Source organism: Lucilia sericata, unplaced genomic scaffold, assembly GCF_015586225.1.
Source record: "Lucilia sericata isolate MDLA Ls3-8-SP2 unplaced genomic scaffold, ASM1558622v1 Contig000625F_arrow, whole genome shotgun sequence".
NCBI lineage: Eukaryota > Metazoa > Arthropoda > Insecta > Diptera > Calliphoridae > Lucilia > Lucilia sericata.
Genome location: NW_023994631.1, coordinates 224,840 through 241,539, shown reverse-complemented (window position 1 = coordinate 241,539; position 16,700 = coordinate 224,840). Strand labels below are relative to the sequence as shown.

The window sequence follows — 16,700 nt, the reverse complement described above, 5'->3', positions numbered from 1 at the left end:
GTTATAGCTCTAGTTCAACCCCAGGTCAAATCATACCAAGGAATGATAGAGGATACATTTGATACCAACAACTTATAAAGCCGGCAGATAAGAAATACTTGTAGCAACTCTTTTCATGCGGATTACAATCACATCTTGATGGGGGGAAAGATCGTTAAGCTAACATGCCCCGAAGGTGAATGAATTTGATGTCAAGGAAATCGGGTTTATTTATTAACTCCATAACTCTTAACTTCTGCTCCGCACATTCAAAATAAAAAAAGCTTTTGGAAAGGTGGATCAGAATAGAGATCTGCAAGAAGATATCCGTAAAGAAGTAATGATATTTTTAATTCAACATTATTCTTAGATTCTTCTCATGAACAATCTGATCGAAATTACATCTTATCCAATTGGTTCTACTTTAAAGTTAAGGAATTTCAAACTGATTTTTGTATTGCATTCAATTCTATTGAAATATCGGAATAACTGCCGACATAACTCGATAATAATCCTGTTCCCCGATGGGAATAAGTCGTTAATTCATACATTTTTAAATTTTTAATGCAATTGTGGGAAAATTTAGAGGGAATTCTCATTCCCTGGAATGAAGAGTTTCGGAAAAACAGCCGTAACACTGGTATCGAACATGATAGTCAAGAGGGCGACAGAAAAGTCAAATTCCACTATTACCATACTAAGAACATTCACAATTCTGTAGCTCTCGGCTGGCCTTTACAAATTTGGTCATGATTAGTTAAAAAGCTTTTCAGATCGTCTAAGCTCGTCTACGTAGCAGTTACTGTAAAAGTTGTTTACACGAAGAAAAATCTGTAAAAGACATTCTATGTGAATGCCTCAAACTGCAAGGCCGGAGAGTGACAAGTCTTTTTTATGATTGACTTGGACTTATTAAAATAGTTTTCTAGATTATCACACGTCAAACTATGGATGAAGAATTCTGCAGGTAATTACCTTTAGTTTGGAATACTGACAAGTTCAATTTACCCTTAAGACTCGATGAGTCCCTCAGAGATACTATAGAAAGTTTAGAGAAGTGATTAATATCCATTTTTGACCGATATTTAATACCAGTTCAGCGTCTTATAAAATGAATGAACAAAGTTTTAATGTGAATAAGTTGAAGACCAATAGTCCGATAAATACGTTTCTTCTGTTATTAGGAAATGAACCATAGATACTCTAGCGCAGCAGATCTATTAAGTTTAACTTATGAGGAAGATCGAGAACCATATCCTACAAAGGCTTGCTTATTCTTGTCAGTTTTTTTTTGGAAGTATTTGGAGCCGTCAGTCGAGGTCGGTAAGGTCATCATCAAAGTCGTTAAGATTGTCATGGAGATCGATGAATCGACTTCGATGCGCTCTACTCAAACTTCGATTGTGGACACTCGTCAACGATAGTATCGATATAGTATATCAGATTCAGATCTGAGGCTTATTGAGACATATAACGTATGCCCAACATAATCTTCTTCTTTGAGTTGCTTCAAAACACATTCAAAACTAAAATGTAAATAGTAATAGTGAAGTAATTTTTTTTTTTTTGTTAATTGTAACGCAAAACAAGTTAATTGAACAAAAAATTTCATTAAAGCAAAATCCACTCATTAAATTAAGAACAAAATAAAGTGCTATAAAAATTTTCCTACATTGCTGCTGCTGCAATTACAAGACCAAAAATCGTTGTCAACTTGTAAACAGCAGTCGTACGACTAAAAACTAATTTTCGCTTGAAGTGCAAAGAAACCTTTTGAATGTGAACACAGAATAATGAAAAAAAAGAAGAAACAATAAATTTACAAAAAAAAAAAAAACAGACTCCCTCCGACGATGAGGTTGATGTCGATGTTGTGATGATGAAAAAGCAAAAAATAATACAGAACAAAATAAATACAACTGAAAAAGACGCACCTAGTTATTGGAAAACAAAAAAAAATATACAAACTAAACCAAACAGCCATTAAACTACAAGATACAAAATAAATTGTAGCTTGTGTAATATTAAGAACTACAATAATGTAGCATAAACAGATACGACATAGAGCAGAGCAATAACACAACACCATAGAAATGCGAAAAACAAACACCTTTATACAACAACTACATAAATACAAGAATATGGATGGAGCAAAAAAAAAAAAACAAAATAAACACCATGAAAAACAGTTTGTTTATGAGAGCGACAGAGAAAGAGTAGTAAGCGAAGAGAGAGGGAAGAAGAAGAATAATATATTTTGTTGTTGTCTAGAGTTTGCGCATTGCAAAAACTACAAAAAAAATCCATTTGTATTTATTTTGCAAAGATACTAGTTGTTGTTTTTATTTTTTGTTTTGTATTATTATTATATTGTTGTTGCTTTTATTATCGACTTTCATCAAAAGTAAAGCTACAATTTTCCTTTACAATGCTAGTAATGTTTTCAAGTATTTCTGCTTATGTGTGTGTGTACTTTGTTGTTGTCGTCTTTTTTTTAGTTAAATGAATTTTTATATAACGTTAACGTCACTTGCTTTTGTTGTTGTTATTCTTTTTAACTATCAGCCTAAACGTGCTAACTGCCTTTCGAATCGATAATTTTATTTTCTCGTCCATGTGCGAGGAGAGTGAGTTAGAGACCTCAAGAATTTTACTGAATGGGAAAGATTTTTGTTTTAATGAAAAATCCCCTAAATATCAACATGAAGTTATAAAGTCCAAATTTTTAGTCTTTTGTTGCTATATGGAGTAAAAATTCTCGATTCAAAACTGAGGATCAGTGATAATGTTAGATCTTTAACTTTTATTAAATCTACAACGACAAACTTACTTACTGGTTTACAAGATTAATAAATTCAGAGCCCTGTAAAGCATTAACGCGTTCCCACGACAATTGGTTCTTCGCACAGGAATGATTCAATGTTCAACGACCACCGATATTCAACTCAGCAACACCAATAAGCCACGTGTCGCAGCTACAACAACAATGTACTAATAGTTGGAATTTTTTTAGATCTCGTTCTATCTGAACATCCAATTTATAGGCCCAGAAAAGTAACGATCTAATAGATTTTGCCATTTAAATAGAAATTCAATATCCACAGAAATCTTTCTTTTATAATATATAGTTCCATATTTCGGAGGAAATACCATATACAAAAGATCCACTGAGATGCTCGACATAATCTAAAATAGTCCTTAATGGCATGCATTAGGGAAGCTTTCAGTGGTGTGTTATTAAAGGTGGGGTGACTGATCCAGTGACTTCCCATAGGACATTGTATGATGTCCCTTGACCTGCGGTATCAAGTATGATCGAAAAAAGTCTGATGATTCAGATTTACAATATAAAGAATGACTCTTTTGCTCTTCGACTTGTAAAGACTTTTGAAAAGCAGTTTTTTTGAACTATGTATGATCAGATCGTGTAATCTTCTAGTTGTTTCCATTAAGAAGCATCTGTTCAAGACATTCTATGTGAATGGCTCGAACTGCAAGGCCGAAGACTGGGAAATATTGCTGCAAGCAATATGATTTGCACTGATTCAAAGATCTATCACTACAGATTTCTACGAGACTTATCAGAAGTACCGTTCGCAGGAGTAAAAAGATCTGTGAAATTACAGATGGAGAATTCTGGATGTGATTATGTTGATAAATTCGAGGAGTACCTTAGGGACACTACAGAAAGTTTAAAGAAGTATGGGTTAAGATCATTCTTTGACAGTCAAATAATGGGAGGACTTTCGTTTCATCGTGTAGAAAGTGCTCTGAGGTTATATCCATGTAAACTTTGAATATTTTTCTGATAAATTCTGTCTTTAATGGAATCGGGCTAGTCCGATTTATTACAATGTCTAGGATTAAGATTTCAATCATCATTGAACGCCGTAAAAAGTAGATCACACTGGAGCAGTTTTAATGGGCCACTGGCCGACCAATTGTTTTACAGTTAGCCAACAAGGTTTCTTTCTTTAACCATCTAGCTGGAATCAGTGCCTTGTATTCACGATTCACGTTGTCTTTTAATGAGTCCAAGACTAAGATTTCGATCGACGTAATTTGGACCCTGCTAGTTTTTTCACTTATAAAATTATATTACGATTTGGATTTTGTTTATAAAAATAATAGCCTGGAAGTTTAAGCTGCTGCTGCTGCTTCTTCTACTTTTATTTAAATGGGTGTGAGTGTGTTTATGTTTTTCTTTTAGCCCGACTATATCAAGGCGCAATGTGTATAACAGAAATCTTTTAAAAAATATATACACAAACAAATAAACAAACAAACACAACGAAAAATTATAAAAGAAACTTTACAACAATAACCTCTTAAAATAATAACAACAACATCTTTGTAGTCGTCATCGTCTTCATCATCGCCATCAAAAAACAGCAAAACTAAAAACAACAACAACAATATCATCATCGTGGTCGTCAACATTACCAGCAAACACACGCACATACAATCTAGTACATATGGATGGCCCAACTTTAATAACAACTTGTCATTTTCTTTCCTTTTTACTCTTATTTCTGAAGAACAATTTTTTTTTCTTCTACTTACTCAGTGTGTTCTCTCTTTCTCGCCTTTTAACTAACTGAAATAATAAACATTGAATATACACACAAACTCGTGCTCGTGTGTACTGATATACCAGTCATACTGTAAAAAAGAAGAAGCAGAGAGAAGCAAGAAAAAAAAAACCCAACAATTATTATAAAAACAGCAAATTAGCAACGTTGTCAAATTTCACTATTGAAAAACACGAAATGAGAAGAAAAAAAAAATGAATAAAGACAACAAAAAACAACATTTGCCTTCTCTAGCAGCAAATTGTACATACAAACATACCCACAACGTACATTTATATAAAAAAAATGCTGTGTTGTCAAATTTCATATTACGTTTTTAAGAAGAATTTTTTTTATATGCATGTATGTTTGTGTATTGCTGCTGCTTTTAATGCAGCAGCAGCAGAGACTACTAACTAATATTGTAGGTAATTGTTGTTGTTGTTGTAGTTTGGCTGACTAAATGTGTTGTGTATATGTATGAATGTGTGTTTTTGTTAGTATATTTTTGGTGTTGTTTGTTGAGTAGTAGCAGCGTAAAGCAAAAAAAAAAACACGTCGTTTCTGTTTTGTTAGTCTACTCTGTTTTGTTGTTGTTGTTTTTAGTTTGTATGTATTTTTATTGTATTATTGTTTTTTTTTTCGTATATTTAACCATAAATGTGTAGTTTGAACTCAAATGGTTTTAATACAGCTTTGCTAGATCTGCTGCTGTCGACGTCGTTGTTGTTGATGGTATGATTTTTAAATTGTCGTTGTTGTTGCTTATAGTTGTCGTTATTTGGCTGTGTGATATTTTTGGTTAGCACCACCACCATCATCTACTACCATTGTATCGACTTTATCCTCATTACCGTCAGCCACCACCAAAGTTTAGCTTAAAGCTAGCAGCAGCAGCAGCAGTAAAAGAATTAGAAGAAGCAGAAGTTGGTTCATTTTAGGTTTTTTTTTCAAGCAGCCATCATCATGTCATGCCATCATAAGAAATCCAGCAGAATATAGAATATTTTGCAGAATCTATCCAAATGTCTTAAGTTTGCTGGGGTTTTATTACCGCTGCTACTGCTGCTGTTGGTGGTGGTTGACAATAATGACAAATAAGAATTTTGCAGACCAAGAAAATATAAACTTAAGAACGTGTAGTTGGGAAAACTGGTTATTATTATGGATTTATTTTTTCTATTTAAAAACAAAAATTCAGAATTTATTATAAAATCTAAAAAGAATAGAGCTAATTCTTTATTTAATCTTAGTAATTTTTAGTTAAAATCTCAAGTTTGTAAATTTTGAAAATTAGAAGATTCAAAATCTAAAATTAGATTCCAAATTAAGAAATTCGGGAGATTTGGATCTAGAGTTTAAATCAAGAATTCGATTGTCATCCAAAACCTAACTAAATGGGACCTTAAATAGCTATTTTTTTTACCAAAAAAAAAAAACTGACTCCATTATTCTCGGATCAAAATTCATATTTTTAACATTTATAGGGTCCACATTATAAACTTTACTTTTGACCGGACAATAAACTAAACCGTACACAGTTGTCCTAGCTATAGGTCGGGTTATGGACCAGACTATAGATCATAATATAGATTGGACTATAACCATAATAATTGATCAGACCTATACACCAAACTATATACTAAACCATGGACAATTATTCTAGCTATAGGTTGGATTATAGGCCGGACTATATAGATCATAATAGTATGGATATAGGTCATAATATAAATTGGAATTTAATCCATATTATTTGCAGATTATAGACCAAACTATGGAGGAGGGTCCAGTATATAGTCTTGATTACCGCAGATCGAAGGTCGAATTTTCTAAAATCATAATACACATTCTTATAAAAACTAAACTATGGACTTTAATATAAGGTCCAGACGAAAGATTTCATTATAGTCTAGATTATCAACTCTACTGTTGACCAGACAATATACAAAAGTAAATACTTTGATCCAGACTAGACTGTAGAACACTATAGACTCGAGTTAATGCTAAATTAATTACAGATTTAAGACCTAAATATAGACCCCACTATAGACTAAACTATAGACTGGATTATATAACAATTATAGGCCGAAGATTATATAACAATTATAGTCTCACGATCAGATTACATTATGGATTATAGACTAAACGATAATTGAGATTTCAACGCTTTTCGAGTCCAGACTAAAGACAGCTATAGGTCAAACTATAAGCCACATTATAGACCAGGCTATATACTGCACCCTAGATAAGGGGTTCGAACTACAGACTAAGAACTATAGATCATAATTTAGATCGGACTAAAAAAACGGATTTCAGACCAAACATTAGACTGAACTATAGACAAAGTTATATACTAAGGTTCAGATTATAGATCGTACTATTGAATGGATTGTGGACCAGACTATAAACTGGATTTGTAGACTAATATATAAACTAGTTTATTATACCCTATAGTTCACACTATCTAGAAAGGGTCCAAATTAAAACAAAATCAATAGAATTAATAAACATTTCCATTACTTTCGTATAAGATATTGGGCATTTTGATTTTATAGAAACACGTGACTATATACTGACTTTATTCTTCTGGGGTCAAAGGTTAGATTTTCAAAAATTATACCATTCAATCACGAACAAATCTCAATAGAATTCTAAGGTTTATAAAATGAAAAATTTCTTTAATACGAAACCTTTTACAAATTCTTATGATTCAGAAAAGATCTGGGAATTCTATTAAAGTAAAGTAGGGTCCATAATATACAATTAGTTTTACAACGTTATTATAAAATTCTTAAAATTTTTAAAATAATTTTGAAAACTATATTATCTCCAAACACTAATGATTTCCCTTTTTTCTTCTTCTCTTTCTAGATAACCGCGGGTATTTTCGAAGAAAAAATTCATTATATAAAAGTGAAAAAAATCTATTAAATTTTGCAAAAAAAAAAAATCTTTATAAAAGAAAATAAAATTTCAAAAAATTCCCCTCGAAAATATAATGAACCAATGAAAATATTTGCAAAAAAATATAAAAATATAATTATAAAATGTCTATGAGAAAACAAAAGATCGCTAAATATTGACGATTTTTTTTTTGTTTTTTCACAACGTAATATTTTTGAATGGGTTTGGAGTGCGCCCATTTGAAAAAAATCCAAAAAAATTCGCCTCCATGAAGTTTCATAAACAAAAATGGTACGAGAGACCAACAACGTTTGTTTTGGACAAATAGCCCAAGAAACACAAGTTGTTGTACGTGAGGATAATAAAAGAGATCATTTAAAACGGTGAGTTTTAGGGTTTTGACATTTTTTTTAAGAAATTTTTATTAAAATAAAATTAAAGAGAATTTCTTTTCAACAATAAATTACTAGGTAATTTAAAATAATATAAATTACCCAAAAAAATCAATTTCACACTTCACTGCTTTTTAAGAAATCATTCAAAATCCATTGTGCCGTAAATAAATTTTAGAAAGAGTGTTGAATTTATTTTATTTGCTTTATTTTTGTTTGTTTTTGGGTCTAAAAAGGTGAGGAATTTTTATTTAATGCCCTTCACTTGCTTGTTTAAATTAAAAGATATTTTTTTAAAACAAAATTTGAACTATAGATCAGACTATAGACTGAGTATAGACTTGACCATGGGCTGGTCTATAGACCAGACTATAGAATGGAATATAGGCAAGACTAGTTATAGAGTGAACTATAAACTCGCCAATAGACCAGACTATAAACTGGACTGTAGACTGGACTATATCAGACTAGACTAAACTATAAATTAGACTATAGATTACATTAAGCGGACTATAGATCTGACTATAGGCTAAACTATAGACTGCACTATAGACCACATTATAGACTAAACAATAGACCTGACTAAAGACTGGACTATAGTCCGTTCTATAGTCCATTCTATACTTTGGTATATAATCTAGTCCATAGTATTGTCCATAGTCTGGACAATAGACTAAACTATAAATTAGACTATAGATTACATTATAGACTAGACTATATAGTTCATATTATAGACTGAACTATAGACTATAGATCATACTATAGACCAGACAATTAAGCGGACTATAGACCTGACTATAGGCTAAACTATAGACTGCACTATAGACCACATTATAGACTAGACAATAGACCTGACTAAAGACTGGACTATAGTCCGTTCTATAGTCCATTCTATACTTTGGTATATAATCTAGTCTATAGTATTGTCAATAGTCTGGTCTATAGTCTTGTCTATAGTCTTATCTCTAGTCTATAGACTGGACAATAAACCAGACTATACACTGAACTATAAACTGGACTATAGACCAGACTATAGACAAGACTATAGACTAGTCTAAAGACTAGGCTATAGTCTGTTCTATGGTGCAGCCTATAGTCTGGTATATAATCTAGTCCATAGTATTTGTCTATATTCTGGTCTATAGTTTATAGTCCAGTCTCTAGTCTGATCTATAGTCTAAAAACTGTACTATAGACCAGACCATGGCCTATAGTACCGACTATAGACTGGACTAAAGATTGCGCTGTAGACCAGACCATAGACTGGACTATTATAGACTGATGTATATGGCAGATAGACCAGGCTATGGTCCAGTTTATGGACCTGACTATGGTCCAGTTTATGGACCTGACTATGGTCCAGACTATAGACCATACTATAGAGAGGACTACAAACTAGACTACAGACTAAATAATCGCCTGATCTATATATTAGACTATAGATTAAACTACAGATGGTACTATATATCAGACTATAAGGTAGACTATAAACTAAAATATAAACTGGACTGTAGATTGTATTATAGTTAATCTTTTCCATTATTTAAGATTAAAAACACCATTACCTTCTATACTGTCATAGAGTAGTATACTATTTTAGCTAATTATGGCCTTATTAACGATAACCGGTCCATTTAAAAACCCATTATTTCGCTATTGATGCCACCACATAAATAACTGTCATTTATAATCCTTTAGTTTCGAAAAAAAACTTAAAAACTATATACATAAATCTTTAAAACAATGTATTAAAAAAACAATTACTACTTAAAAATGCAAAAAAAAAAATACCAGTTTATTAGAAAAAAAAACTTAAACCGACATAAACAAGTCTAAAAAAACACATCTGCGATCATCATCATCTTCATTATGATGATCAACATTATGAAAATCTTCGTTAATAGATGAAGTTTTTTTCGCTCTCAAACATGATGTTTAAATTTTCTTTTTCTGCCGGCCAATGGAAAATTTTTCAAATAACGTACATATGGCCAACTGCCTGCTACTGGTGTAACTTCTTAAAATAACCTTAAAAAAAATACAAAGCAATTGTATTGACTGTGACTACTCAATATCACACTTTGATCGAAGTATATATGTATATGTATTTGTTTAATATTTGAGGAAAAAACAAATCCGGAAAAACAAGCAACCTTTATGGTAATCTTAACTTTGTTTTTTTTTTTGGTCCACTCTATTAGTAAAAATACAAAAATAATGTTAAATATTAAATAAATGGAAAAAATTAAAAATAATAATATAACCCTATAACATTGGACTATAGATTACACCGTAGACCCGATCAATGCTTCGTTTGAAGTCTAGAAGAAAGACCACCGGACTGGATTATAAACTAGATTATGTACAAGATGGACTGTACTATAGACCCGATTATAGACTGGACTATAGATCAAACTATAGACTGAACTATAGACAAGACTAAAGGCCAGACTATAGCCTGAACTATAGACCAGACTCTAGACTGGGATATAGATCAAACTATAGAGTGGACTATAGATCAAACTATAGACCAGAATATAGACTGAACTATAGACCAGAGTATTAACTGGACTATAGACTGGACTATAGAGTAGACTATAGACTGGACTAAAGACTGCACTATAGACTGGACTGTAGTGTCTGGCCTGGACTGGACTGTATACCAGACTTTAGACTGGACAATAGACCAGAGTATACGCTGGACTATAGACCAGAGTATAGACTGGACTATAGACCAGAGTATAGACTGGACTATAAACCAGACTATAGACAGGACTGTAGACCAGACTATAGACTGTACTATAGACCAAACTATAGATCAAACTATACACTGAACAATAGACCAGACTATAGACTAGGCTATAAATCAAACTATAGACTGGACTATAGACCAGACTATAGACTGGACTCTAGGCCAGACTATAGACTGGACTATAAACCAGACTATAGACAAGACTAAAGGCCAGACTATAGACTGAACTATAGACTGGGCTAAAATCAAACTATAGACCAGACTATAGACTGGGGTATATACCAGACTATATGCTTGACTATACACCAGACTATAGGCTGGACTATAGACCAGACTATAGGCAGGACTATAGACCAGACTATAGGCAGGACTATAGACCAGACTATAGGCTGGACTATAGACCAGACTATAGACCAGACTATAGGCTGGACTATAGACCAGACTATAGGCTGGACTATAGACCAGACTATAGACCAGACTTTAGACCGGACTATTGACCACATTTTAGACTGGACTATAGACTGTAAATTATAGAATGGACAATAGATAAGACTAAAGGCCAGACTATAGACTGAACTATAGACCAGACTATAGACTGGACTATAGACCAGACTATAGATTGGACTATAGACCAGACTGGACTATAGACCAGACAATAGACTGGATTATAGATCAAACTATATACCAGTCTGTAGACCAGACTATAGACAAGACTATAGGCCAGATTACGGACTGAACTCTATACCAGACTGTAGATCAAACTATAGGCCAGACTATAGACTGGTAGAGTACTGAACTATAGAACAGGCTATAGACCAGACTATAGACTGGATTATAGACCAGATTATAGACAGGACTATAGACTAGACTTTAGACTGGACTATAGACCAGACAATAGACTGGACTATAGATCAAACTATATACCAGACTATAGACCAGACTGTAGACTAGGCTGTAGACCACAGTATAGTCTGGACTATAGACCAGACTATAGATCAAACTATAGACCAGGCTATAGATCATACTATATACTGGTCTATTAACCAGACTGTAAATCGTATTTAAGACCTTATAAAAAACTCAATTTTACCAAATAACTTTTTAAATAACAACAAAAAAAGACATCATCTGAGTCACCGTCTCTCAATATTGTCGCATAGTATTTTGACATTTAAAATCAAAACGTCAAAACGTTGACAGCTGTTATTTGTTTAAAAATTATTTGCTAAACAAACCTGTACATAATTTGTTTAATTGTCGCTATTTTCTAACATTTGTTTTTATCTTTATTTTTGAAAAAAAAGTGACATTAAAAACTCAATTTCAAACCTCTAAATGTTAAAAAAAATCAGCATTTTTTGTAAAATTTTATCATAAATTATAGCTAAACATTGGTTTTTGTTAATTTCTTTCAAAAACAACCGCTAAATATAATTAGACAACAAAATACCTTCACGTTTCTAAATTGTTGTTGTTTTTTTTTTTCTAAATTTTAAATTAAAATATGTGTAAGAACATTTAGATGTGTTTTTTTTCAAAATCTCAAATGAGTGAGTGTGATTTAGAAATAAAAATAAAAAAACATTTCAAAATCACACAAATGTTTCAGATTAATACATGATGATGATGACCTTCGATTATCACAACTAGAACAAAAATAAATTTTATTTATTTAGTTTTTTTTATAAAATTTTGTGGATTTGTAAAATAAATGTTTGAATTAGAAAACAACAATATTAATTATGTGAAAAAAAAGAAAATATTTTTTAAATAGTTTGTTATAAAAACGTGATTTGAAAAAAAAAAAACGAAAATTTAAAAATTTTTAAAAAATCTCCAATATAGAATTTTTAAATGTAATAATTGCTAAAAATTGCATCATATTTTTTTATTTTAAAACAACTTTTAATAATTTATTGATGCCATTTTGGTAAAGCTTCGGTTATATTAACATAAAAACCTTTAATTCGTCTAATTACTTTTACTTTAGACTGTATGTATTTCTAATAAATTATTTTTATATTTTTTTTATTTTAAAAAGAAACATTTAATTATGTCTTTATTATGCCTTTGTTTTTTTAAATCTTTTATAATTTTTATTTAACAAAAAAAGAACAACAACAAATTGTGCGTCATTTTTATTTTATAATATTTTTTTTATATCTTTTACGCACTTGAAAACAAATGTTTAATGTGTTTAAGAAATTTCAGGTTTTGTTGTTTGTCGGGCCTAAAAAAACAATAACAACAATTTGTTTTTAACAATATTTTAAGTTTTTTTTTTTGGTTAAATTTTGTTCAAACATTTCATTGTCAATGTCATATTTTTTTATGTTTATTTATAAATGACTGTTTATACTTATAAACAAATATAAAAATTTTTAATTTTTTGTCTATATAATTTTTAAACATTAAATTTTTTTTTATTTTTAATTAAAAAAAGTGACGGTCCAAGCTACATTGGCTCTTAAGAGCTTATCGTATTTTGTTATTGTTCACATTAATGCAATTTTTTTCTTCTTCTTCACAGAAATAATAATCATTTTGTTGGTTTATTGATCTTTTCATGGGGAATTTTGGAATATTTTTTCATCAATTTATGATTTGTTTCATATTTAATAAAAGTGGTGCCCGGTCCACGTTGCAGTCCCTTGACTGCATGTGGTCCTCTCCAGATAGATAGATAATAGATCGAAGAATAGATAGATAGATAGATAAGCTGATAGATAGATAGATAGAATAGATAGATAATAGATATGAAATAGATAGAGTAGATTAGAGCTATAGATAGATAGATATATGCTAGCCCTCGCTAGATAATCCGATAGATAGATCGATGCTCGATCGATAGCATAGCTCTAGCTAGATCGATAGATAGATTATCCTCGAGAGATCTAGATCGCTCGCTCGCTCGCTCGACTCGCTCGCTCCGCTCTCGGCTCGCTCGCTCGCTCGCTATCGCTCGCTCGCTCGCTCGCTCGCTCGGCTCGCTCGCTCGATCGCTACGCCTCGAGTCTTCCGCTAGCTCGCTGCCTCGCTCGCTCGCTTCGCTCGCTCGCTCGCGCGCTCGCTCGCTCCTCGCTCCCTGCTACTAGCTCGCTCGCTCGCTCGCTCGCTCGCATAGCTACGCTCGCTCGCTCGCTCGCGCGCTTCGCTCGCTCGCTCGCTCGCTCGATCCTCGCTAGCTGCGCTCGCGTCGCTCGCTCGCTCCTCGCTCGCTCGCTCGCTCCTCGCTCGCTCGCTACTCGCTCGCTCGCTCGCTCGCTCGCTCGCTCGCTCGCTCGCTCGCTCGCTCGCTCGCTCGCTCGCTCGCTCGCTCGCTCGCTCGCTCGCTCGCTCGCTCGCTCGATCGCTCGCTCGCTCGCTCGCTCGCCTCGCTCGCTCGCTCGCTCGCTCCTCGCTCGCTCGCTCGCTCGCTCGCTCGCTCGCTCGCTCGCTCGCTCCGCTCGCTCGCTCGCTCGCTCGCTAGCTCGCTCGCTCGCTCGCTCGCTCGCTCGCTCGCTAGCTCGTCGCTCGCTCGCTCGCTCGCTCGCTCGCTCGCTCGCTCGCTCGCTCGCTCGCTCGCTCGCTCGCTCGCTCGCTCGCTCGCTCGCTCCTCGCTCGCTCGCTCGCTCGCTCGCTCGCTCGCTCGCTCCTCGCTCGCTCGCTCGCTCGCTCGCTCGCTCGCTCGCTCGCTCGCTCGCTCGCTCGCTCGCTCGCTCGCTCGCTCGCTCGCTCGCTCGCTCGCTCGCTCGCTCCTCGCTCGCTCGCTCGCTCGCTCGCTCGCTCGCTCGCTCGCTCGCTCGCTCGCTCGCTCGCTCGCTCGCTCGCTCGCTCGCTCGCTCGCTCGCTCGCTCGCTCGCTCGCTCGCTCGCTCGCTCGCTCGCTCGCTCGCTCAGCTCGCTCGCTCGCTCGCTCGCTCGCTCGCTCGCTCGCTCGCTCGCTCGGCTGCTCGCTCGCTCGCTCGCTCGCTCGCTCGCTCGCTCGCTCGCTGCTCGCTCGCTCTCTCGCTCTCTCGCTCGCTCGCTCGTCCTCGCTCGCTCGCTCGCTCGCTCGCTCGCTCGCTCGCTCGCTCGCTCGCTCGCTCGCTCGCTCAGCTCGCTGCTCGCTCGCTCGCTCGCTCGCTCGCTCGCTCGCTCGCTCGCTCGCTCGCTCGCTCGCCTCAGCTCGCTCGCTCGCTCGCTCGCTCGCTCGCTCGCTCGCTCGCTCGCTCGCTCGCTAGCTCGCTCGCTCCTCGCTCGCTCGCTTCTCGCTCGCTCGCTCGCTCGCTCGCTCGCTCGCTCGCTCGCTCGCTCGCTCGCTCGCTCTCTCTCTCTCTCCTCGCTCGCTCGCTCGCGCTCGCTCGCTGCTCGCTCGCTCGCTCCCGCTCGCTCGCTCGCTCGCTCGCTCGCTCGCTCCTCGCTCGCTCGCTCGCTCGCTCTCTCGCTCCTCGCTCGCTCGCTCGCTCGCTCCTCGCTCGCTCGCTCGCTCGCTCGCTCGCTCGCTCGCTCGCTCGCTCGCTCGCTCGCTCGCTCGCTCGCTCGCTCGCTCTGCTCGCTCGCTCGCTCCTCGCTCGCTCGCTCGCTCGCTCGCTCGCTCGCTCGCTCGCTCGCTCCTCGCTCGCTCGCTCTCGCTCGCTCGCTCGCTCGCTCGCTCGCTCGCTCGCTCTCTCGCTCGCTCGCTCGCTCGCTCTCGCTCGCTCGCTCGCTCGCTCGCTCGCTCCTCGCTCGCTCGCTCGCTCGCTCGCTCTGCTCGCTCGCTCGCTCGCTCTCGCTCGCTCGCTCGCTCCTCGCTCGCTCGCTCGCTCTCTCGCTCGCTCGCTCGCTCGCTGCTCGCTCGCTCGCTCGCTCGCTCGCTCGCTCGCTCCTCGCTCGCTCGCTCGCTCGCTCGCTCGCTCGCTCGCTCGCTCGCTCGCTCGCTCGCTCGCTCGCTCGCTCGCTCCTCTCTCGCTCTCTCTCTCGCTCGCTCGCTCGCTCGCTCGCTCGCTCGCTCGCTCGCTCGCTCGCTCTCGCTCGCTGCTCGCTCGCTCGCTTCTCGCTCGCTCTCGCTCGCTCGCTCGCTCGCTCGCTCGCTCTCTCGCTCGCTCGCTCGCTCGCTCGCTCCTCGCTCGCTCGCTCGCTCGCTCGCTCGCTCGCTCGCTCGCTCGCTCGCTCGCTCGCTCGCTCGCTCGCTCGCTCGCTCGCTCGCTCGCTCGCTCGCTCGCTCGCTCGCTCGCTCGTCGCTCGCTCGCTCCGCTCGCTCGCTCCTCGCTCGCTCCCCTGCCTTCTCCCCGGTCCCCGCCTTGCGTTTCGCCTCTCCCCGCTCTCTTGCTGGGTGCATAGCTCATATTAGGGATTGTAATATAGACTAAACTAAGAACTGGAATCTAGGCTGGACCATAAACTAAACTATAGAACAGACAAAATATTAGACTGTACATTAATTCCAGAACTATAGAACAGACTATAGACTGAACTAAATACCAAGCTAAAGACAGACTAAGAACAGATTGATTACAATATAGAATAGACTAAAGAACAGAATACGGACTGGAAAATAGACCAGACTATTGACAGACTATAGAATGAAGTGTACACCAGACCAAATAAGTGGCTATACACCAGAATATAAACTGAAATAAGAACAGAAAATAGATTTGACTTGATATTATGTACTGAACTATTGACTGGAGTATAGGCCAGACTATTAACTGGAATATATACTTGTCTGTAGATTCAACTAAAGATTGGAATACTTAAACTATAGACTGGACTATAGATCAGATTATTGACTGGAATATAGACTAAACTAAACTAGACCTACAATTACTTTAGGCCATATAGTACAATATAGACCATAAACTAGACTGTAAACTTAAATAAGATGAGATAATATTTGAGATTATATACTTAATTAAAGTACAAATATTGGATTGGACTATAGATAGACCAAATTATAAACTAAACTAAAGGCTATGAAGCAACCTTTAGTTAGAAGAGACTACTGACTAAACTTTAGATTAAACTAAAGACTAGACTTTACATCAAACTTTAAATCGGACTATACAACAAACTATAGACCATACTATACTGGATTATATCCCATACTGTAGATTGGACTAGATTGGACCAGGATATACCTTAATCATACTGGTATTAAATTGCA

General features: G+C 37.1%; 1 protein-coding gene across 2 annotated transcripts in view; it reads left to right on the top strand.

The window, feature by feature from the left end:
• Positions 1-16,700, top strand: part of LOC119606808 (protein split ends) — a 149,502-nt gene that overhangs the window by 12,640 nt on the left and 120,162 nt on the right. For both annotated transcript variants that reach the window (XM_037960413.1, XM_037960412.1), the window contains exon 3: positions 7,422-7,837. In XM_037960413.1, coding sequence (XP_037816341.1) covers positions 7,743-7,837 — 95 coding nt within the window. In that variant the 5' untranslated portion in view covers positions 7,422-7,742. The remainder of the gene's footprint in view (positions 1-7,421; positions 7,838-16,700) is intronic.